This window comes from Pholcus phalangioides, unplaced genomic scaffold, assembly GCF_987345545.1.
Source record: "Pholcus phalangioides strain wild (caught in Gottingen) unplaced genomic scaffold, Ppha-v1.0 ptg000017l_1, whole genome shotgun sequence".
In the NCBI taxonomy this organism is placed as follows: Eukaryota; Metazoa; Arthropoda; class Arachnida; order Araneae; family Pholcidae; genus Pholcus; species Pholcus phalangioides.
Window position 1 is genome coordinate 41,854,197 of NW_028301610.1, and position 25,478 is coordinate 41,879,674.

A 25,478-nucleotide genomic window follows, 5' to 3' on the forward strand; every position below is an offset into this window, starting at 1 on the left:
TGTAATTCTGTAATTACAACTTTAAGTATAAGTAACTAAGTTTTATCCAATTCAGATTTATTTAGTTATTTTTTTACCGATAAACTCTCAACAGGTACCAGCCCAATTACAGTGATGAACAAAAAATTAAGTTAATAATAAGTAAACGTGAAATCAAGTTAATACAAAATAAAGTTAAATCATGTTAATATAAAATAAAGTTAAATCAAGTTAATATAAAATAAAGTTAATATAAAATAAAGTTAATATAAAATAAAGTTAATATAAAATTAAATACAAAATCAAATTAAATACAAAATCAAATTAAATACAAAATCAAATTAAATACAAAATCAAATTAAATCAAGTTAATACAAAATCAAGTTAAAACAAGTTAATACAAAATCAACTTGGTAATCACTTTTTATGCATTTATTATAGTTAAATTTTCCGAAAATATCTCGGAAATCACAAAATTTACATCTCTATCCGTAATCAGCATAAATAAAAATATATTATTTGAATCATTAAAATTACTTTCAAAATTTATTTTTTTATTATAATATATTTAAATATAAAATATTATTTCATTTATCAGAGGTAATGAAATTTTGAATTTAAATAATGTAAGGATCTAATAATGATCTAAGAAATGAATTAATGACATTCATTTTAAAGCAGTATTAGTTATTTCATTAGTAAAACAAATATATACAATAGTGTCATAAGAAATGATAGAAATAACTAACTTACCTATGATTGTATAAAAAAGGAAAAACAATGTTGCGTGATTCTTATCCATGCAGCATAATAATGATTGATAACAACGCGAGATAATTAATTTCTTCTTTTTTTTTAAATTAATATATTTCGTGATGAATATTTTTGTCCGAATACCGGAGTGTTTTATTATACTGTCTGAATACTGGAGTACGGGACGGGAAAAACGACCGGGAGAGAAGTTGTTGCAACTCACGTGGTTAGTTGCAAGTCTCAGAAAAGTGCTCCGGAATTGTCCTGAAATAGTTTTGAACGGGATCTTTGTGAAAGATCCGCTAGACGGCGTCCGGTCCAAACAAAATCATCCGTCCCGGATAGAAGAAAGACAACTTAAAATCACATCGATTCTTCTACAAAAAAAAGATTTATTCCCTTGCCTTTTCTTCGTAATGTCCGTAATCCGACTTCGATGATCCTTCCTTTCCATTCCGCGTAATCCCTTTCTTTTATCATTAAGACGTGATAAATTTAATTGTATTCAAAATTTTAATTTATCATCGAAATAAATCGTAGAACTTCTTTTATTTTCTTGATGATTGATAATTATGGTATATCGGTTATTTATTGCGATAATAAATTCGACTGAATTAATAACCCACTGCTAATTGTTCTAATAAATTTTCTTTTAAAGCTAGATAAATTTTTGTTTGAGATTATGTAAATTACGTTTGTTATTTTCCACTAAAATATTGATCGCCGTGTTTACCTGTCATGAAATCGAAACTTTTTTGTAATATTATTTCAATTTTGTTTAATTATTTAAAACGCTTGATTTTTTATTTTATAATTGTTTTATAAAAAATTGTTTTATAAATTTTTATTCAAAATCATGGAAATTAAACTTCTTTTCTTATCGGGTTTTGAATTTAAAATTTTCTATTAGTATGCATCTAAGAACTAAAAAACACAAGAAAATATATATTTTTTAAATTATTGTCAATTAAACCGAAATAATTATCTACTAAAGCTTATCAATTACACGATGATTTGGAGGATTAATTTATTTTCCAATTTATTACTATTGTATATAATGATGTGTCTTTTACTGAAAAAGTTTGAGAGCATCTTTTTTATACGTACAAAAATGTACGTGGATTACGAAATAAATCGTGAAATTTTTTTTATTTTCTTGATGATTGGTAATTATGGTATATCGGTTATTTACTAAAATTATAAATTCGACTGAACTAATAACCCATTGATAATTGTTCTATAAATTTCTTTAAACCTAGAAAAATTTTCGTTTGATATTATGTAAATTACGTTTGTCATTTTCTACTAAAATATCGATCGTCGTAAAATCGAAACTTTTTCGTAATATTATTTCAATTTGATTTAATTATTTAAAGCGCGCGAATTTTCATTTTATAATATAAAATTAACACGTTTAACCATTTTTTTGTTAATTTTAATTCAATCATGGAAATTAAATATCTTGTTTTTAACGTGTTTTTTTTTAATTTAAAATTTTATATTAGGTATATAAATAAGAAAATAAAATAAATAATTTTATTTTATTAATTTTAAATTAACATGTTTAACTATTTTTTTTGTAAATTTTTATATACCATGGGAATTAAACATCTTTTTTTTTATCGTGTTTTAAATTTAAAATTTTCTATTAGTGGGTATCTAAGAACTATAAAGCATCAGAAAATAATTTGAAAAAAATTTTAAAGTCAAATGAACGGAATAATTATTTATTCATATACATTTCCTTTTCCCCCTTTTTTCTTCTTCAACATAATAGGCATATTGTACATATTTTATTAGTTTATTTCATGATACTCTTTGTACTACTAATTAACTCGAGTTTTTATTATGATTATATTTGTGTGATTTGAATTTTAATTTTCTTTCATCAAACGTTTGTATCAGTTTTTAATTTTCTTATGATTATAACCCCAGTATTAGCAGGCATTTGCCTCTTCGGTAATGATATTTTTGAATATGTAATTATTATGTAATAAAATAGAAATAAAATTGAAATCGAAAGAAAGAAAAATTGAATAATAAATTATTCCGTTCATATTTGATCTATTATCTATCGTTATCTATCGAAGCTTATCAGTTACACGACGAATTAAAAAAGTTAATTTCCTTTTCAATTTAACAATTTATTTTTGTATAAAAGCATGTCTATTGAACGTCTATTGAAAATGTTTCAAGGAACTTTTTTATAATTATAAAGATGTACGTGGATTACGAATTCAATCGCACAAAACTCCTTTTATTTCCTTGATGATTCATAATTTTGTGTGTGTGTGCGCGTGTTATCGGTTATTTATTATGATAATAAATTCGATTGAATTAATAACCCATTGCTAATTGGTCTAATAATTTTTTTTAAAGCTAGATAAATTTGCGTGTGAGATAAGGTAAATTACGTTTTCCGTTCTCTACAAAAATATCGATCGATATATTTACCTGTTGCGAAATCGAAACTTTTTTCGAAATATTATGTCAATTTTGTTCAATTATTTAAAATGAATGAATTGCCATTTTATAATTAAAAATTTACCATGTTAAAAAAAAAAACTCAATTCAAAATTTTCTGTTAGCGTACATCTAAGAACTAGAAATAAAAATGAAATTTTTGAATAAAATCACAATTTTTTTTTATTTAATGTCAATTAAAAACGCAATAATTATCTACTGAGGCTTATCAGTTACACAATGAATTGGAGGATTAATTTATTTTTCAATTTATCAATATTGTATTATTTGCAGATAAGGATGTTTTACTGAAAAAGTATCAGGGCATCTTTTTATAAGTACAAAAATGTACGTGGATTATACGAAATGAGTCGTAAAACTTTCTTTATTATCTTGATGATTGATGAGTATAGTATCGATTATTTATTGCGATAATAAATTAGACAAAACTAATAACTCATTGCTAATTTTTCTAATAATTTCTTTTTTAAGCGATAAATTTTCGTTCGAGATTGTGTAAATTATACGTTTGTCTCTCATTTCCTACTAAAATATCAATTATTTTATTTATTTATTTATACAATATTGTTGGCCCAAGGCCTATACAAGAGAATGCAGTTGAGTGGGACATAGATATTGTTTGATACGGAAGAGTAGATGACTTTGCCTAATAACAAAATCGTCAACGAATAAGGCAAATTCCAGGAAATATTAAAAATTCCTAATGTATTTCGACACGCTATGGGTGTCGTCTTCAGAGGAGAAGAGTATCACGCTGACCGAGTTTCCCACTTGGATTGAGTACTAAATCTTCAATCTCGGTGGCTCAGCGGAGCAAAAAAAAAAGTCTGTTCAAGTCAAACGTCGTGACTATAGTCGTGGCAAGAATGAAGCGAAGCGCCTGCGTGGAAGTCTTTGGCAACAACCTGATTGGCTGCTTGCGAAATGGAGCTATCCGATTGGTCTATTCGAATTTTCTTTGAATTCCCGCTAGTAATGAATTTAAGTCATGACGATGCGATCGGTGGTGTTGATTTATTGTCGTTTAATAATTTATTTTTGTTTGGCCCAGATGTATGTGCCATCGTAGAAGTCTAAATCGGCCGTGGATTTCACTTTGTGAAAAAACTCGCTTCCTGAAATTTGAATCTATTGCCCTCTTGCTAGTAGTGAGCGATGATGGTCGATTTTTCACATTCCTAATTAATACAGCGAGCATGTTCGTTTAATCTAGTTTTTATGGGTCTCCGTGTTTGTCTAAATCTCCTCAATCTAAGTGGGAAACTTGTTCAGCGTGATACTCTTATCCTCTGAAGACGACACCCATAGCGTGTCGAAATGCATTAGGAATTTTTTAGTATTTCCTGGTATTTGCCTTATTCGTTGAAGATCTTCTGAATATTGTTTGATATTGTGCAAAAAACTAGTGACAGTGGGGGAGTTGACAATAGCACTGGGGAGTTTGTTCCATTCACCAGTGGTATGAGGAAAGAAGCTGTATTTAGAACAGTCAGTGGAAGCAAAAATTGGTTTTATTTTAAGGGGATGGCCGTCGAGTCTTCTGGAGATGTAGGATGGATTGGCTAGAATATTGGAAGTATCAAAGTTAAGATGACCATGATAGATCTTATAAAACTGGGTTAATCGAGAAATAAGATTAAGATATATAAGAAATAAGATAAATAATTTTTAAGTTCAGAAACGGAGACAAAGGATGATCAGCGGAGTAGGGGAGTACGAGCGAGATGTAAATTTGGTAGCAGAGCAATCTGATATCCCGAGTGGAATGTTTGAGGTTTCGGCGGAGGAAGAAACGTTTGTGTTGAGACATTTCTGAAAGACGTAATCAACATGTTTGTTCCAGCGTAGGTCATCTGAGATCCTGACGCCAAGGTATTTAATTTCAGAAACTTGAGATATGGTTAAATTATCGATTGAGTAAAAGTATTCAAGAGGAAGTAATTTACGGGTAACTCTCATGAAAACTGCTTTTGAAATATTAATAGGCATCTGCCATAGTGAAAACGGAATACGTGTCGTAGATAGAAGCCGGATTATTTTGGAGAAGTTCTTGATCAGACTGTTGGTGAATGATGCGGTAGATAATTCAGTCATCAGCAAAGAATCTAGTGGTGAAGTTGAGTGTTTGAGGGAGATCATTAATGTGAATTAAGAAGAATGGTACAGGGTACCATTAATCACTATGTGATCACTTGTGAAATCGAATTTTTTTATTGTAATATTATTTCAATTTGGTTTAATTTTTGTAAATGCATGAACTTCTGTTCTGTAATTTAAGATTTCTCATGTTTTTACCATTTTTATTAATTCTATTGAACACATCTTTTTACCGGGTTTTCAATTTAAAATTTTCTGTCTGTGTGCACCTGAGAGCTAAATCGTAAGAAAATAATTAAAAATAGTTTTTAATGTCAATTAAATGGAATAATTGACTATCTATCGAAGCCTATCAGTTACACGATGCTTTGGAGAGGATAAATTTATTTTTGTATACAGGGTGTCCTATAAGTGCTAATGCGGCCTCTATCTCATCAACCGTCTGTCGTAAAATGTTCAAAAGGCGTTCAAGAATTACCATGTACCAGCTTTAAAAGTGACAATACAGTGTGTCACAAAATAAAAAAAAACCTAAATTTTTATACGGTATCCTTGTTCTCTAACTTCCAATTAGAAAGTTGTTGCCCTGTCTTTACTGAGCTCAACAAAGAAATCCCATGTTTTTAACTGCAATCTTCACTTAGATAATTTAATTCAAAAATCGGAAAAAAGTTGGGAAATAACAGCGAACTTTAAGACTCGCAACGCCCCTTTCCCTCATTTATGCTGTCCTTTTCCAACTTTTCTCCGATTTTTGAATTTCAATATTTCTGCGAAGATTGCAGTTAAAAACATAAGATCTCTTCTGTTGGACTCAAAAAAGACAGGGCAGCAGCTTTCTGATTGAAAGTTAGAGAACAGGGGAGACCGTATAAAAATATAGATTTTTTTATTTTGTGACACACTCAAAACTTGGACAGAGTAATTTTCAAACGCCAATTTGAGCATTTTATAAATTGAAAACATACCTCTACTACAAACGGTTGATGAGTTAAAGGCCGCATTAACTCTTACAGGACACCCTGTATATCAATAAGTTCGGCCGTCCCGCCTTTACAGGCATACGGCAAGGTGGGTTCGACGCAGCGATCACAATTTCACAGCGATAAAAGCAAACAACTCTCTCGACAATATACTGATGGGCCCCGGCCCTTACGTCTGCTAATGGCTCGAAATAGAGCCAGTCACGGGCTTTAAACATCTGATTCTGGACAATATACTGAGCTTAAAAAAGAAGTTAACAACAAAAATATATAAAACTTCAAAGCAAACATATTAGAACAGAAAGATTAGAAGATTAGAAAAAAGAAATTAGAACAGAAAAACATTAGAACTTGTATAGAAAGTTTTCATTTCAATTTCTAACACCCTGTATAGGGATGCTTATTGAAAAGTTTCAGAGCATGTTTTTATTAGTATAAAAATGTACGTGGATTGTTTGAAATGTGTTCAAAAAGGATGGCAAATAATTAAGTAAATCAAGTGTCATGTTGAATTCTTTCCAGATAATGGCAACGAATAAAGAAGTGAATGAATATTTCATGTCTAGAATTCGCTAGAACTATAAGAAATGCAAATCTCAGGTAATATACGTGATCTGCATGAAATCCGTTTAAAAATGCTCTGTAAGGGTTTCATTTCTTTGTCTGCGAATCGAATTGTTAAAAAATTGATGTGTGTGTTAAAGAATGAGAGAGAGATAGTGATGGATTAGCCCAGTGTTTCCCAAAGTGGGCAATATCGCCATCTGGGTGGCGATTGGAGGGCGCAGGGGGACGGTAAAAGATTTTTGCTTAGTATAGGATCCTGTGCAAGAGATACGGAAAACTGGCTCAATGAAGAGATATCGGTGTTTCAGGGAAGGAAAGTTCATCTCTGCCCTCACGGGGAACTTGAATCCCGGTCTCTCGTTTCCTGGACGAGTGCTCTACCAACTCAGCTAAGAAGACAGATGGAACTCACTCCCCTCTTGAAGCGTATGTATATTCTAAATGCCTTCGTGCAATGGACGGCGGCAGCATTTTGCAAATAGTTCGCAAATGACATCAGGGCCACCAGATCTCTGCCCTCACGGGGACTCGAATTAAAATTAAAAAAAATTAACATTTTATACGGGCACCCTGTGAAAAAGTTTCCCTGTCGTTCATAATAAACGTCTAAGTGCAATATTCACCGGGATATTTTTCAATTCAAAAAACAGAGCAAAGTTGGGTAAAAATAAACCATAAAAGTTTTTTCGAGCAACAAGAAATGCAAAAACTACAAAAATCTGCTTTTTTTCATTTTTTTTTTAAATTTAATTATGTTTACTCATTTTTTAGCACTTCTGTTTTTTAACTTTTAGTTATTTTAGCATTTTTTATTGATTTTTATTTTCAGTAATTTTATTGATTTTTATTTTTAGTATTCTATACTAATTTCTATTTTTAGTACAAATACAACAACAGGCGAATTGCCCAACGAGAGGGCTGAAACAATTTGCCCATAAAAATATGGATGTCAAATATAACCAGAATACCCAATATAAATTAATATATAATTATATAATGTGTTTGTGTCTAGCTTGTATTTTTTTGTGTACTTTACCATGCCCAGTGTAAGTACTTTTTTTTAACTATTCAGAAATGATTCTGTGTATTTGTAAGCATTTTTTAACAAGTATTTTTTTTAAATACACGTAAACCGTACTTAAATGAAAATTAAATTTTATCCTGGTAAAATATGCGGCACTTCCGTTCAGCTTATAAATACATTTGAATATTTTTTTGCTCACTGCTGCGCTTAAACCCAGAAATACGGTAATTACGAGTGTACATATGAAAAGTGCGGCTGGTTCTTAACCCTTTCAGCCGCGTCCCAAAATCAACAACAAGATCAGCTTTGCGACCCGTGGGACTGTTTGTTATCCGAAAGTAGTAAAACCGTTTTGACAGATTTATAAAACAAGACTGTAAGTGAATTTGTACGACACATGTAGGGAGGACCTGCGAACCAAGTTTGACTCGTGACCATAGCTCAAGAATTTTACCAACTATCTCGGAAGGCCATGCGAATCACGTTTGGGGCCATTGTAGTATTACGTCATCATCGATGGAGAGGGAGTTTCCGATTTGCTGACCTTTGATGACAAGGCGGAGGGGGGGGGGGTGTGGAAAATGTTTACGTCATCAACCACCCTTTATGAAAATATTAAATATTCTTTATGTATCTTACTCGGTGTCCCAAAAAACGAGAAAAACCTTTCGATAGTTTGTGGGTACTTGAAGTAACATTCCCCCTATTAATAAGTGCCCTGTAGTATCCACTTTAGCGGATCCAAGTGATTTGGAAATGTGTCCGGGCCACTTAAGTGCTCTGAAACTATGCCCCGCATCACTCAAGTGATCCGTAATTATATGCCGCGGATCACTTAAATAATCTGAGAATGTGCCGCGGGTAACTTGAGTGATGTAGAACCGCCGCACTGAGGGCCACTTAAGTGCTCTAAAACTACGTCACATGTCACTCAAGTCATCTCTAAATGCGTCACGGATCGCTTAAGTGTTCTGGAACTGTGTCCCGGGTCATTTAAGTAATCTGAAAATGTGCCACGGGCCGCTTAAATGCTCTGGAATTGTACCACGGGACACTTAAGCGATCTGTAAATGTGCCGCTTAGTTCGTTGTAACAAAATGTTTTCAACATTTTCAACAAAATTAGGTTTGAGGAGGGCAGGCCGCATTAGATAACCCCCAGGGCCATATTTGGTGCGCGGGCCAAGGGTGTTTATGCGATTTATCATTATATGGCTTAGAGGGTGGGTAGCAATGAGTTTATTAAAGATAAATTTTGAATTCATAGCCTTCAAATTACATTGAAATTAACAGAAATTTATTATAATAACATATAAAGGTATTTTCTTCCGAAATTTCAATTAAAGATATTTCTTTGCATGGAAAAATAAATTTTTGATTGTCGGGGGCAGCTGTTAAAAACCTTTGAATCAAGTTTGGGTCGTGACCAACTCAAGAATCTCTGGCTGTAAGTGGATATGTACGACCCATCGCGGAAGCCCCTGCGAATCAAGTTTAGGTAGTGACCCATAGGTTAAGAACCCCTGCGATAAAGTGCCTTTTCTTTCAGAAATATTAATAACTAAAAATGTAGACAGCATCCAACACACACATGCTGAACCGATTACCTGCGGGTCAAATGTGGCCCTCAAAGTCATCTAAAGTGGCCAACGACCTCAAACTTAATTTTTTAAAAATGAATTTTTACGGTCAATTTCCAGTATCATTTAAGTGACCCACGATGCAGTTCCACATCAATTGTGTGGCCCGTGACATATTCCGAAATCACTCCTCTGCAGATGTTTTAGTGACCCTAGGCGTATTTACAGGCCATTTGAGTAACCCGTGACACATTTACAAATCATTCAAGTGACTCGCGGCATATTCGCAGGTCACTGAAGTGACTTGTGGAACAGTTCCAGAGCACCCGAGCGGCCCACAGTGCAGTTCCAGATCACCTAAGTGACCCGTGGCACAGTTCCAGGTCACCTAAGTGTCCCACGGCACGTTTACAGATCACTTAATTAAGTGGCCCGAAGCAGATTTTTCAAATCAGTGAAGTGGCCCGCACTCTCCTAGAGGTTGAACAACCATGATCTAACAATAAAAATTTACGACAAACATAATTCTAGAAATCAATAAACCATCAAAAACGCGTATATTAAGTACAATTTGTATAAATCGTGAGCTCGCGGCTTTTTGACGTATACGTACGAATTACGAATTCCAAGTTTAATCCGAATTCTATAAAAAAAAATATATCGGGTCTCTTAAATATATAAGAAGTTATTTTATGACTGTACAGGGTGTCCTGTAAGTACTAATGCGGCCTCCATCTCATCAGCCGTCTGTCGTAAAATGCTGAAAAGGCGTTCAAAAATTACCCTGTACCAGTTTTCAAAGAGGGAATACAATGTGTCACCAAATAAACAAATCTAAATTTTTATACGAACCCCTTGTATTCTAACTTCCAATTAGAAAGTAGTTGTCATGTCTTTTCTTAGCCCAACAAAAGGAATCCCATGTTTTTAATTGCAATATTCAGTGAGATATTTCAATTAATAACAGCAGAATAACGCTTTCCAACAATCAATCCAACAATCCTTTCCCTCCTTTATAGCTGTTCTTTTTGCCAACATTTCTCCGATTTTTGAATTCGAATATTTCATCGAATGTTGCAAAAAATATAAATAAAATTAAATATATAGTTAAAAACATAGGATCTCTTTTGTTGGACTCAGAAAAGACAGGACAACCACTTTCTAACTGGAAATTAGAGGACGGGGGGGGGGCAGTATAAAAATTTAGATTTTTTTGTTATTTTTTGACACACTGTACACACTCTCAAAACTTAAAGTAATTTCTGAACAAATTTTGAGTATTTTTCAAATTGAAACCATAACTCTACGACAAACGGTTGATGAGATAAAGGCCGCACATTAGCACTTACGGGACACCCTGTATATATGCAGAAGTAATCTAATAGATGCTAAAAATTATATCTCGGAAATAAATATACATTTTTTTTAAGCAATACGAGGCTGACAGTTCATTTGAAATGCAAAATCCTGTAGAGTTTTGAGCTCGAAATAAACTAAAAGCATTAATCTTGTTAAAAATCTGACACGACTCGAGTTAATCTCGAGATACGGAGTTCTTAATAAAATTATTCGAAAGATTCCTACACGTCAAAATATTTTAAAATTGAACGGCTTTTTATGAGAAGATGTGTGATTTCCCCTCTATTTTCTAATTTCATATTTAACATTCGAGACTTTTCTGCAATTTATATCAATTTCTATCACTTCCGGAATTTATGTTTTCGAAAATTTTTGTTATATATAAAATGAGCGATGAATGTAGCTGGAAAAATTAGGGAAAGGCATCCTGTGTGATTTTCATTATGTATGTCATACTTGCTCGTCCTATGACCCTCGTAGCCATCTGATGTGGCCCGCGACCTCAAACATCGTTTTGGAACATTTTCTATCAAAAAATGTTATTAAAGTTCACTTCAGTATCATTTTAAAGAAAAGTGACAAGAAAAGTAGTCGGATACCTCAATTAACCATTTTGCCGCATTAACCATTATTGTTTCCATCAGAAATATGCTAAAAAGCATCAATTTACATCCGTTTTTGTAAAAAAATTTATTTTAATACGTTTTTATAGGGATGGACCACAGAGGGTTAAGCGTAAAGGTCTATTATTTGAACTCATATGGATATCATCAACATCAATTACAGCACGTGAATAACATTCCATTCAATTAGAAATAAATTATTAAGCCTGCCTGCGGACACTTTATGCCATCGTTATGGACCACCTCCGGTCTGCGGACTATAGTTTGAGAAACGCTACTACACGAGATCGAACACCAAGAAAATAATCTGTTCCTTATAGTTTGACAAGACAGCGATATTAAGGCCGTTTCTTGTATCGATACCATGTCCAGCGTAGCATTGGCTCTCTTTCATACTCCACGGGGATTTTTAGCCAGACACCTCTATGTTGGGACACTCATCAATCACTGTTTTGCTTTTCCTTTCTTCTGCAGGCCTTACCGATTTACGCAACATTGCCCATAAAAAATATACCTCATATATATATATACTGGGAGAGGCTGAAGCTTCACCGAAGATAGGCTATTTTACAATTCTGATCTATGGTATGTGGGAAAAGATACAGAAAAAAATTCAGTTTTATTTTTTTGAGGGAAAACTCTCTTTTTATTATCTTATTTTTTTTCTCTCTGATATAGAATATTTCTAACGGAGTTTTCGTGGCTGACCATTCATCTTTGGTGTTTATGACCCTGATTTCATAAATTTCAATAGCCTGTTTAAAATTTTGAGGGGAGAGGGAATTGTAATTCGTTGGAAACGTCGAAAACTTCCGTCCAAGTTTTTCTGGCAGTTGCATATATTTATATCGTATATGACGCATGTGCTCGATTTTAGGTTCGATTCACTTATTCGAATAGGAGACATTAACTAAACGTTCTGTTACCAAGTTATTGCCTCCGGAAAATTTTCTATTCTATTGTCTGGAATCTGTCTGCGGGACCAGAGTTGGATTTGTTGTTTAAATTCGAATCACGATATGTTCGAAAATAACAAAGGCTACTTGCGTTCCTTTCAAAAATCGAGGCTCCATTATATTCACGAGAAACTTTAAATGTCTTTTTCATGATACGTGAAACATATCTACACTGCTCAAAACAATTAGGGGAGCACATGGTTTTAACAAAATTACGCAAAGATGTATACCGATAAGTAACATAAAATGAATGATCCATAATTTAAAGAATAGCAGGAAACGGAAGAAGAAAACTTCATATGCAAATCAAAGTTCATGACGTCAAAAACCAGAAAAAGGAGATAAGGGCAGAAATCGGGATGTTGCAGAAACGTCTGTTTTACTGCCGTAACTGTGAAATTCGATTGCGCAGTATTGTTTTTTGAGACAAGGTGACTTGAGGATGTCTCAACAACGTGATTTACCGGAATCCATGGCATGGCGTGTTATAGGCAGACTGGAATCCGGGCAAACACAACGTAGTGTCGCGGACGCTGTTGGAGTCGCCAGAAGTGTTGTTGCAAGGCTGTGGAATCGATTCCAAGAAACAGGAAATGTTAGACGTCGACCAGGGCAAGGTCGGCCACGCGCCACTACAGCAACTGATGACCGGTATATACGGTTAACAGCCCGTCGAAACAGAACAGAGAATGCTACGCAGCTGCAAAGACGGTTGCTCTTGGCAACAGGATGAAGGGTATCCAGCCAAACAGTACGTAATCGGCTTCATGAGGGAGGGCTCTATGCACGTAGGCCAATGGTCTGCATTCCGTTGACCCCACGCCACCGTGCGGCCCGAAGAAGATGGGCTGCTGAACATCGAGATTGGGAGCAACATGATTGGAGCCAAGTGCTGTTTACTGACGAGTCCCGATCCAGTCTGGAGTGTGACACCTGACGTGTTCTGGTATGGAGGGACAGGGGCACTCGAAATAACCCCGCATTCGTTCGTGAAAGGTCACAATACAGACGAACTGGTTGGATGGTATGGGGTGGAATCAGCATAGGCGGACGTACGGACCTGCATATCATTCGGAATGGCACTTTGACGGCCCGAAGGTATGCAGACGAGATACTGCGACCTCATGTCATCCCTTACGCTGGAGCCATTGGAGATTCCTTTGTTTTCCAGGATGATAATGCCCGACCGCATAGAGCTCGTCTGGTGGAGAACATGCTTGAAGCTGAAACAATACAGCGTATGAAATGGCCAGCGTGCTCTCCTGACCTGAATCCAAAGACATGCTCGGACGACGCATTGCTGCGCGACCAAGGTCGCCTGTTACTGTCCGAGACTTGCAGATTGCACTTCTTGAGGAGTGGAACAGTATTCCCCAAAGTCTGATCGATAACCTCATCGCATCCATGGCAAACAGGTGTGCAGCAGTCTTAGCTGTTCGAGGAGACCACACGCCCTATTAAAACTCATGCATCATGTCTATTTTTTATCGTTTACATGTAACCAAATTGTTGCCCTAAATCATCTTTTCATGTTTTTTCCATATTTTCAGAGAATTAAAGCTTAATTCCAAATTTTTTTGCGTCTTTTTTCTGTATTGCGCATTGATACGCGTGTACTATCCATTGTTTGCCAATACTTGGCTGTCTCGCACGGTTTTCTTCACTTTTTTGCTTGCTAATTATTTTGAGCAGTGTATTTAGTTGGGATTTTTTTGGATCATCATCAATCGATGGAAATTATTTGTGATAGTAATTTACACGTTTACTTCATGCTGGTGTTCACAATTAGACAATATAGACACTTTTTTTTAAAAAAAATACCTGGCAGAATTCGATGTGGTAAGGACCAAAGAATAAGAACGCAATTTATATACCATACAACAGTTAACCCTTACAAAGGCAATCCCGAGTTATCTCGGGTTTTTAGAACCCTAACATATAGGTGATCCAGAAATATCTCGGGTTCTTAAAACTATCTCAAAACGGCAACCCCGAGCCCCGATACCGTTGTAAGTTTTTTTCTCCATAAACATGTTTTCCTCCCCCTTCCTGTCAATCAACTGCCAGTGGGCGGAGTCAGCTTCTGTTCAAAGTCTGAGAACAGAAGGGGAGAGAAAGGGTGTTTTTCCTTTCCCTTCTAGGAGCATAATTATTATGTATGGGGATTTACAACTTCGCATTTATCAAATTACGAGATCGGAAAAATATTCTTCTTGAAGGTAGGTTGCAATTTCTAGAAGGTTTTGTTATTTCCAACTGTGGCAGTTATAAGGAGGATGAGGAAATTTTTAATAACCAAAAAACTTAAAGGGTTATGGTACTTATCCGTGATCATAAGCACTGCTCATGAGAGCAGGAATGTCCTTAAAAAATGTATGTCAAATACATCTTAAATACAGCAACCCAAAATAAAAGCAATTTTCACGAAAAAACGAAAAACTATGAGAAAAATGTAATACTATCCACACATATAAAGACTACGGTTGTCTTCATCTAAGTATGGATAGCGCCTCATCTCAACATGAATATCGTATTTCTTTTTAAATGTGCCAATAGTGGTGTAATTCACAACAACAACAAATGGTAACCGATTCCATTTATTGACATTTTTGACTGTATATACGTATATACTGTATAAGGAAAAAACTCCCTCTGCAACAATACAACCTGGAGTTGTTCCTAAAGCCGTAGCTACATGGGCAAGTAGTGTGGTCGCGCCGCTATTGGTAATCATCGTGAAATGTTGGTGGCTGGAAGGTATTGGAAGGCTGGTCGAGTACCTTCCAGCTGGGTCAAAGGTGTGGCCTTCCTTCCCAGTCTTCCAATCCGCCTGGCCACACATTGGTCGAAGAACGCCAGCAGTCACAATACGAAGAGTGTTCTGGAAAAACCATTTTATTTCTATGCCTATTGAATTACTATTAAATTTCAACATCAGAAAACAGTCGAAAAATCACATTTGTTTCCTAGAACATTTTTGGTGAATTTCCAAAAATATTTAAATATCTGGCAGCTATTCAATGTTGAAATGATTGTAATAATTTATGGCTTGCCCACTTTACATATACATATTTATTGAGACCTACTTTGATCTCCGAACATCATTCATACTATAATTTCTTTATGTTGAATTTTTACGAGCTTCAATATTTCTCTGGGGAAAATATTTGTGAATTTAGATAAGAAATTGACATAAAAACCTGGTGGAGGTGCATGTTTGGTTTTGCCGATTGTGGGCTACATGAATTTTGTCGCCCTTCGCCCATTCCAGTCTAATTTTCTTGACTACTCTTTCCTCGAATTCGTCACCCTACGCTATAACCCAATGCTAAAACCCGCTTGTCATTCCCCCTCCACTCCTGCAAGTACACCTGTGTCTCTAAGTCACTTTTTTGGTCACTCACATGCTCACACTATTTCGGTCACTCGCACGCTTGTGCACTGTATTCGTCACTCGCACGCTTGTGCACTGTATTCGTCACTCGCACGCTTGCGCACTGTATTGGTCACTCACATACTTGAAAATGCTCTAGGTTACCCTTTTGGTTGCTCACTGACATGGTTCCTTGATTTATGGGCCACTCTTTTGATCATTTACACGTTTACACATGCTCTGGGTAGGTCATTATTTTGGTCACTCACGTGCTTGCAAACTCTCTACGTCACTTTTTTGGTCACTCACTGACCTAGTCTCTTGTTGTCTGGGCAGAGGCGGATTTATTGAGGGTTGTACAAGTTTTGTCACCCTTCTCCCATTCTTCTCATTTTCTTGGCCACTCATTACTCAAATTTGCCACCGCTCTGAACTTGCTACCTTGGGCTACAGCCTGCTAAGCCCCCCTCCTCGCCCCTCCCTCTTAAATATGCCACTAGAACCTGGTAATATTGGATTGGGTTCATAGAAAAACGTAGATAATCTGTAATCCCTATTCTAGTCCAAATCGTGTGAACTAGGCTTCTAAGAGCTTAATCTATACATACCTATGAGGTTTAAATCACTTGAAAGACGGTTAATATACAGGGGGTTAATAAAAAGTATGTATCATATCTTTTTATTTGGTAATTACAACATTTCTTCGACATCTGTACAACAGTTGAGTCCATTTTCAGAAAAAAAGACGTGTTCAATCTATTCAAACCAACTGCAGTGAACCTAGTGGCGAGATTCGGAAGTTAGATACGTAACTACGTTCCAATGCAGTTGCACTACAGCAGGCATCTTCAACCCGTTGCTCGCGAGTACCACGGTGCTCCCTGAAGCACCTAGAGTGCTCGATGCTCATGTTCGATTTCGCGCTCGCGAGCACTTGATCAACGTTCCAATTAAACCAACTTGTACAAATTATATTCAAGGATTAAAATCATCCTCTGATTTCGAGCATTTTTATGCTAAACTTGCTGTAAGGGTGCTCTTCTTTTGATGATGGGTACAGGCAGTGCTCGTGAAGACCTCTGCACTACAGTGAACGAAACAAACATTCCCCATAGATATGGTCGTATTTATAGGAGGGTGTTGACGAAACTCATATTACGCTAATACGATATAAAAGTATCAGTGGTATATTGCTAAGCTTCGACCTAATGTTTTGCGTTATGCAGGCTTACACAATGATGACGTCACTCTCCGCTATCATACGAAGGTATCATACAACTGGATGTTGCGAAGATATATTTTGGAAAGAGAGAAAATTCAACTGCCCCTGCGGGGAATCGAACCCACGTCCTTTCACTTTCCGGGTGAACGCCCTAGACCACTAGACTACAGAGGCACCGAATTTCTCAATCTTTCCTTGGAGCTCGTGTACACTGAAAGGGACCGTACATGGACGGCCGGACCAGACTCAGGCCAAGCTCACAACTGCTGACGTTGCCACCAGATGGCGACTTACACAATGATGACGTCACTCTCCGCTATCATACTATCATACGCTATCATATTATGCAGGCTGTTTCGAATTGTTAGACCAGGGGATTATCTTTGTACAAGTTGACGTTAGAAACATACTTTCATGCGTAATGTTTTCAAATGACGTATTGTTACTTAACGTATCCGTTGAAAACGTCATTTCGGAAGAAAATATATTTGAATGATATATTATATTTATATTATTTGATATATTTGAATTCAAAAAACGGAGGAAAGTTGGGAAAAACAGTTATTTAATACGGGTAAACCGTTTAACTCCCATTTAACGTTGTTTTTTTTCCAACTTTCCTCCGTTTTTCGAATTTGAATATCTCAGTGAAAATTTCACTTAGAAACGTGAAAGATATTATTTTTTTTTTTTGGCATCAAGAGAGACAGGGCAACAACTTTGTAACAAGGTTCTTGAGCACAGGGTGTCCATATAAAAAGTTAATTTTTTTTATTTTAATAACTATACAACCCCTTCAAAACAAGGATGACATATCTGAGTACTACACGTTATTTGGATACTTTTCCTAATTGGAAGTATGCTTCAAGGATCACCGGTTCGCCAGTATAACGGCATACGCCCTGTTACCTATGCACTCTGTTTTAAATATCGATTGCAATATTCTGAACTGTTTTTTTTGGCTGAACATATAAGATGTCATGAACAATCTGATTTTTCAACGAAGTCATTTCATCTACCATACTGCGTTCTTAATGTGACATCAGCTGCTGTACCGACATTCAATGCTGAACATTTCAAAATTTGATGAATAAATAGGGCCCATTCTCAATGAAATTTCCAAAGAATTTTACTCGTAATTTCGATGCCCATATTTCTTAAATGTAAATTTCTACAGATAAATTTGATACGTAACTTCACATCATAAGCAGATACACGCTCTTCGAACGGGAAGGGTGGCGAATTTTTCACCGCCCGTGTATGCTAATGATACAAATTTTTGGGGGAGGGGGGGGGGGGTGGTCGTCCCCTCCAGCCCCATACCCACCTATGCTTCACATTCGGGAATACTAGTAGAATTTACAACGATTGAAGTTTTGTACCGTTTACGATATTGTATGTGTAGCGCGATTGAAGTACTGCTTCCGTTGAGGGGAAAATCAAGTAGAGATTGCGCATTCTTATGTTTTCAATATATATACCATGATTCGTGTGTAAAACACTCGTGGTAGCATTTATAAAGGAAGGAAGTTTTTTGCATCCTCTTGATTAAAAGAACATGAAACTGTACTGCACTGGTGAAATAAATCTATTGTCTCTCTTGATGCCAAAAAAAAAATAAATCCCGGTTCGGGCATGGATGTTCACTAACACTAACAAATTCCCTAGACGGATCATGCTGATCCCTTGGGAATACGTGTGGATCACGTTGCTTTTATTAATTAATTATTATTATTATTATTAATTTGCATATTTTATCGAATTTCATGAAAAGAACTGAACTGAATGTAAAACCACTGCTTCTAGACAAAAATGCAAATCTTGTACGTCAAATACGTAAGCGTACATGTGTGTGTAGGAGGAGCCAGTAGAGAAACAGACTTTATAAACGCGCGTAAGTTAAGACGCATTTCGTTCGCTAGCACATTTCATTTCATTCAGTTCATTTTAATGGACGATAACGCGAGGCCACATAGAGCTCTTCTGTTCGACGATTTTCTAGAGAGGGAGGATATTCGCCGGATGGATTGGCCAGCCAGATCTCCAGACCTTAACCCTATAGAGCGAGCATGTCTGGGACGCTCTGGGGAGGGCAATTGCACAACTCGCAGCCCCCCCCCCTCCGGGAACCTTCCAGGGAATGAAAACAGCGTTGCTGAACGAGTGGGACCAATTGCCACAGGAAATGATAAACTGCCTTATTTCAAGTATGAAATCACGCTGCGAGACCTGTATATCTGTAAGAGGGGACCATATTTCCTATTAACCCATCTATTAACCCATTTTTTTGTTTATTCTGCAACCCTGTTTCATACCTTCCGACTCCAACGAGTGTTACGCACGATCATGCGTGTTTATTACACACAATTATTGAATGGTTATTTGTTTTGTATTGTATCAATGTATGTACATATCAAATTTCATTAAAATCGGTACAGTAGTTCTAGAGATAATCGACCAAGTCTGCAAATTCTCTGAATTTCTTACACCAGTGTAGTTAAGAATGTTAATGATATCTCTCAAGCACATAATGACCATAAAAGATGATCGTTAAGCCTGAAACATTAACCTTCTAGGCTAGGGTCCAGTGTATATTTGAATTTACATGACAAATACATGGTAAAAAAAAAAATTATACCTATTTCTTTTCTTTTTTTTGGTATTTTAGAAAGAGAGAGTATATCGCTAAACGCTATTTCAATACAAAATACGGCTATATAAATGGCATATACGGCTATATACGTCAAAAAATAAGTACAGCATTTTTTTTTATCTAGAAAGAGTTGATTTCTTGTTGATGTCATTTTGAGTGAGAGTTGCTGAAGAGTTTTACTGTTCAGAGATTTATAAAGTCTAACAAAATTAAGAAAATCGGAAATAAAATTCAAAAACAACTATTCAACTTTCATAATCAAGATTTGATAAGATATAGATAACATTAAAATCAAGGCAAACGGAATATTTTACCCTCAATTAATCGTTTTAGATAATTAGAAAATTCACTCTAATTAATTAAATTGCTGTGTTGATGATCGTTTCAATTAAAAATATGCTAACAGCACCAATTTACATCCGTTTTTATATTTTAAAAAATTCCAATACGTTTTTATGGGGTAAACCATATAGAGGGTCAACACCATTATCTTTGAATCTCGAATATAAGCGCATTGAATTTCAATTTAAGCGTTCGGGATCGATGCTAATTATTTAGCAAATATTTTTAACTAATATTTTTGTAAAATGAAAAAAAGGGGACATTTATATATTCGGAAATATATATTTAAAAAAAAGCGTTTGACAGTTTTGTTCAGAAATACGATAAATAGCCTATGCTCGAAAAAAGTTTCCAGTTGTAAATGGAGGGAGTTTATGGATATTAATAGTTATATGAAATGATTATATAAATTTGTCTAAAATGCTTTAACGTTCTGTTAAATATTCCACATCAATGGAATTCGATTATAATATATTTCAATGATACGAGCAGTCTAAATAGTTATACAAACTCGTTAATTCAGAATTGGAATGTCATACTCAGTTTCGTTGTTGGATAGTGTAAGAAAATTAGCTTAAACTTGAGGACGAGATCGGTGTCTTTCGCGAAGTTCATTTCCATAAAACGTTTCTAACTAGTTTAATTGTCGACTTGGAAATCGACTAATGGATGATTTACGGGCTATAGCTCGAAGGGCCGCCGTTAACTTCAATGCAACCGGGCCATTGCTTAATATGAAACATACTCTATGATAATACGCCTATCTGATACACATGATAAATTATATGTTTATGACTCAGCGTCAACCGCTTCACATTAATTCTCCAACAAAGAGTAAAAGTTTTAAAAGTCGATAAAGGTTGAATTCTTCCCCAAGCTGTCGCTGGCGTTTATCTGATAAAAGTACAATAACAAGATTATGTACGTCGAAGCGTAAATTCTGTGTATAACAATAGGAAAAAAAAGTCTTTATGTATTATTTCCGGAAAAGTTATAAATTACAATTTTCTTTGTCGGAGCTTCGGGGGTGATCCACAAGTTATATCACTTGTAAAATGTATCTGATGTGTTCAGATAATTGAGAGGAACTTATTTTCAGAAGGGAATATTTCCACTTTTTGCTAAATTTACAGTAGAAGTAAAAAAGTATTCCACCCCGGAATACGTTTGCTTTACAAAAGTCGAAAACAGCCCAACAGGTAGCATATAGGAATGATAGAAGAATATTTAAATACTGTATGTTTCTTGATCAACATTTAAGGTAACTTTCTACATTTAAATTTCAGAAATGGTCCGTTTTGAAAGAAACTTAGTGGAAATTTTACCTTCTGATTAAAATTAGAGCTGATCAAGTCTGAAAAATTGTAAATTTCTGATTCCTCGGTTGATTCCAGGAGGTTTTATCTAGCCCAGCATGATACCCTTACTGCCCTCTCGTCATTAACATAAGAAACACGATCATTCTACAGTGGACACTCTCGTTAGCGGACACCTACACTAACGGACACTTCTTTTGAATTACGTCGATGGGGCTCATTGTATTTTATTATCCATTAGCGGACTCTCCTCGTCAGCAAGAAAATTTTGTCTCATGGGTAACCGTTATCGAGAAGTTCCGCCAAAAAAATACCGAAGTGAATGAACAAAGTGGATACCTTTTGGTAGAAACGACCAACTTTACATTGTAATTTTTGCTAAAAATATTTCCATTGGAATAAATCCTGTTGCATAATCCGATAAAGCTCATCCCAAGGATTCAGAAACCGTTGAAAAATGAATTTCGAAAAAAAAGTAAGGCTTTAGAACATCCTCAAACCCTGAAGCTAGAAATCACACTAAACATGAATTACATGTACATTGCTATTTTACTTATCATTCCCGTACATGTTTAAAAGAGGATCACGTCTTTTCAAGAACAGGGCACATACAAAACTACATAAGAAATCACATTAAAAGGGTGTCATTCTCTCGAAATAACAAACATGGTTTAAAACTCACTACTCAAAGTAGGAGACTAAACTAGTGAAATGGTGAGATTAATCACTTGTTCCACCTACATGAGTTATTTGCTCTAAAAATTTCTCATATTTCAGGTGGTTCCGGACCCTAAGATCTCTCCTGCGCTACCGACTTGTTTAAACTTATTACCATAAAAGCCATTTTCAACTCTTAAATACACAAAGCACGAGAGAAATTCGTGCCAATTATTGTAGAAGTTGAAACTACAAGAGGTACATTTTCAACAAAATTTCTTAATGGCAAAGAAGGTTTAAATATCCCTTTATCTATGTTCCTCTACGGTAATTCTTAAGATGTTAGTTTCGGTAATAGAGTAACTTTCCTGAATTAGCTACACAATGGCTAAATTTTCTCTAATTTTTATTTCTAGACCCAGCATCAGAGTTATAGTTTCTGTAATATAACTATATTTGAGATATATTTTCGCCGCTTTTTCGATGGCTGAACCATAAGCTCCCAACATGGGAATTACTCGTATTAATGAAAAACGAAAAAAATAATGGAATTTTTTTTCTTCCGTCAATTCTGAATTTTCATCAATTCTGGAATTTTTTTTATTCCGTTAATTCTGAATTTACTTCAATTCTGGAATGTTTTCCTCCCATTAATTCTGAATTTCCTTCAATTCTGGAATGTTTTTCCCGTTAATTCTGAATTTTCATCTCAATTCTGGAATTTTTTTCTCCGTTAACTCTGAATTTTCAGGATTTCTTTTTTCTTTCATTAATTCTGAATTTTTACTAGCAGCACTTATTTCTGCTAGAATTATTTCTCTCTGTCAATTATTTTAAATCACGTAAGTCTAAAATTTTTATTAAGTTCGGGAATTGTTTCTCCCCATTAGTTTAAAATTACCTTCGGTGCTGAATTTTCATAAATTTTTATGTTAACTTATATTTAATTGTGTGTTTAAAGTTTTTTGAATGGACATATTTCTCAGCATTCCTGCATTTTCTGAAATAATAGATGCCGATTCTCCGCCCCCACAAAATATATCAATTTGGGATAAAGAAGAGTGGGGGGGAATCCTAAATATTTTTGGCGCCCCGGAATTGTTGAGACGCACCCGGCCCCGCTATTATTTTCGCACCGAGCTCCGCGTCTGGTAAGGGTGACCCTGTCAGCACCTCTTGAATAATCTCTGATATTATATTGGCAGCTGTTTCTGTTTTTCTCCAAACGGTTGTACGACAAGAATCAGTCTACAAGATCAATCTATACTCGTCACTGAATATTATGGTGCTCCGCTGACCATAATTGCGATTGTTTAAACTCCACCAACACTATGCTAATACATCAGGGGTAGATAAATTGTCGGATGCATGGCGTGTACTAGTCTTCGGTACGGTACACACTTTGCTTGGAAACCCTTGAAGCGCGTCTACATATTCTATTCGCTCAATTTAACCGTGGGGTAATTAATTACTACTCTTTATTTATTTTTTCCTCTTCTTTCTCCGCCCACGCACAAACCGTTTGGGATCGCAGTGCCACATGTCTCCTTGATGAACCCACCGTCGGCTGGTCATCCCAAGTTTGACGTTCGTTTAGTAAGTATTGCTTTTCTCGCAATATTTCGTGACAGCCGTACAAATCGATGAAAATTTCTGCAAACCACTCAAGGACAACGTTTAGCAAGCGCATGTAGACACGACTTAACAAACCACCGACTAGTCTGGTACGTTGCTTGTCATCACATACCCGCAAGTTCAACAAGTCACATGTGCAGTGTGCACGCGCCCTTACCCCTGTAGCAGTGACTTCCTCCAGGGAGCTCTCTTTTTTTTCCTTTCAAACAGAGCACAATTCTGGTCTACCAGCATGGGCAATTCATTACCTAATGAGTTGTGCCGTAAGTGTGAATGTGTATCTAACAGTCTGAGTGCGTATTTAGTGTTGCACATTAAAAATTTTAGACCTGCCATCTATTTAATTTTTTCAAAGTATGGGTAAAATGTGATGATTGAATATTAGTAGTGTTGTAGATCTGTTGTTCTATGTGGCGAAATATTTTTTAACGGGAGATAGGCTCACATTCATGGCTTGAAGTCAACCTTTTCAGACCCGAGCTTAATTTTTTTGAATTTTTAAAATGTTTTTGCACATTTGATACTCAAAAAATACATTAAAAATATAAATGTCAGCAAATATTTTATTTTCCAATTTTTTTTCATTTCTTTATTCATTTTTGTTGTGAAGAAATAATTCACCTCATTCAAATTTTTTTCAGCCAAAATGATGAAGAGTATATTTATCTTCACATACAATGTTTTCCAGAATTTTATTGCTAAATTTTATGCAATGAATCACACTTTTTTCGGAGGCACTTTCTCCTAGGAGCCATCTTAAGAACCCCCTGAAAGTTCAACTTCAAGTATTTCCCTCTGATGAAAGCCCCCACAAAGTTCATATCAGTCATATTCATCACATTTCTAACTCAAAACTTATACCATCCTTCAAGTCAGGGCTTAATCTCCTGAGATAAAAAAAAGAAAGATAAACTTCTATAGTGAGAAGAAGCAACCAACACACATTTGTGGCACCAGGGTCTGAAAGGGTTATAACCACAGAAAGACGCGTCCCTTTCATGCCACGCTGACAATTATTGCCACATAACCACCCTACACGGCAGTCCTATCACCGTCCTATCGTGGGGTGGCAATCCACGAATGACCTGCCACTAGTTTTGGACTTACGTCACCCGCAGTGTTTTGTCACCTTCGCCACAGCCTGGAAATGACACGTTGAAGTACAATCATAGTTCTTGACTGCTTCCAAAGAGAAATTTAATCTCTCCATAAACAAATTCTTTGTATTTATGGGAGGCAAAATACAACACAGTAATTATTTATAGATGTATCAAATTACATCAAATTATTATAAACGCAGAAACGTCTCGACAACATTTCAATTGAAATACGAGCTTTCACGTTTTATAAAAATTTAAAGCTAAGAGAAAACTTTCCCCTCTCTTTCCACATACATAATCGGTACAAGATAACTTTCTTTTCTCCTGTCATTATCTCGTAATTACCTGGAATTTGCTCATCTCTCTCTCACCTTCTACTCCATGTCTTGTGATATTCTTCATCCGTAATTTCACATGTAACCTTGAAGTCCGCCATTTATGTTCTTTCTTTCTAATCTCATACAGTGGAACCTCGTTTATACGACGTTCAAGAGGCCGTAAAGTGTCGTATAAATGAGAAAGTCGCATAGCTGAGACTTCCTTAAAAAAATGAATATCCGTGTCCGATTCTGTTACAAAAAAAAATTCATTTCAATCTTACTTATGGGGAAAAAATCCAAAAAAAAAATTGAATTTTGAATCCGCATTCAAATTGCTTTAAGGAATAAAATTAGCAAAACATTACCTTTGCTTAAGACATTTACCCGTCTTGCACTCTCACCTTTTTAGCAGCAGATGATCTGCAACCAGCAGCTTGGTTTTTGATTTTATTTCTC

General features: G+C 35.4%; 1 protein-coding gene and 1 non-coding gene across 2 annotated transcripts in view; both read right to left on the reverse strand.

Moving 5' to 3' along the window:
• The window catches only part of LOC149073470 (uncharacterized), a 52,036-nt gene extending 51,082 nt beyond the window's left edge, over window positions 1-954 (reverse strand). The window contains exon 1 of the mRNA XM_089246411.1: window positions 733-954. Within this exon, the coding sequence (XP_089102537.1) occupies window positions 733-781 (49 nt within the window). The 5' untranslated portion in view covers window positions 782-954. The remainder of the gene's footprint in view (window positions 1-732) is intronic.
• A 16,145-nt stretch (window positions 955-17,099) lies between these two features.
• Window positions 17,100-17,173, reverse strand: TRNAS-GGA (transfer RNA serine (anticodon GGA)). Its single transcript has one exon. It is a non-coding gene; the product is annotated as a tRNA-Ser (tRNA).
• Window positions 17,174-25,478: the final 8,305 nt, after the last annotated feature.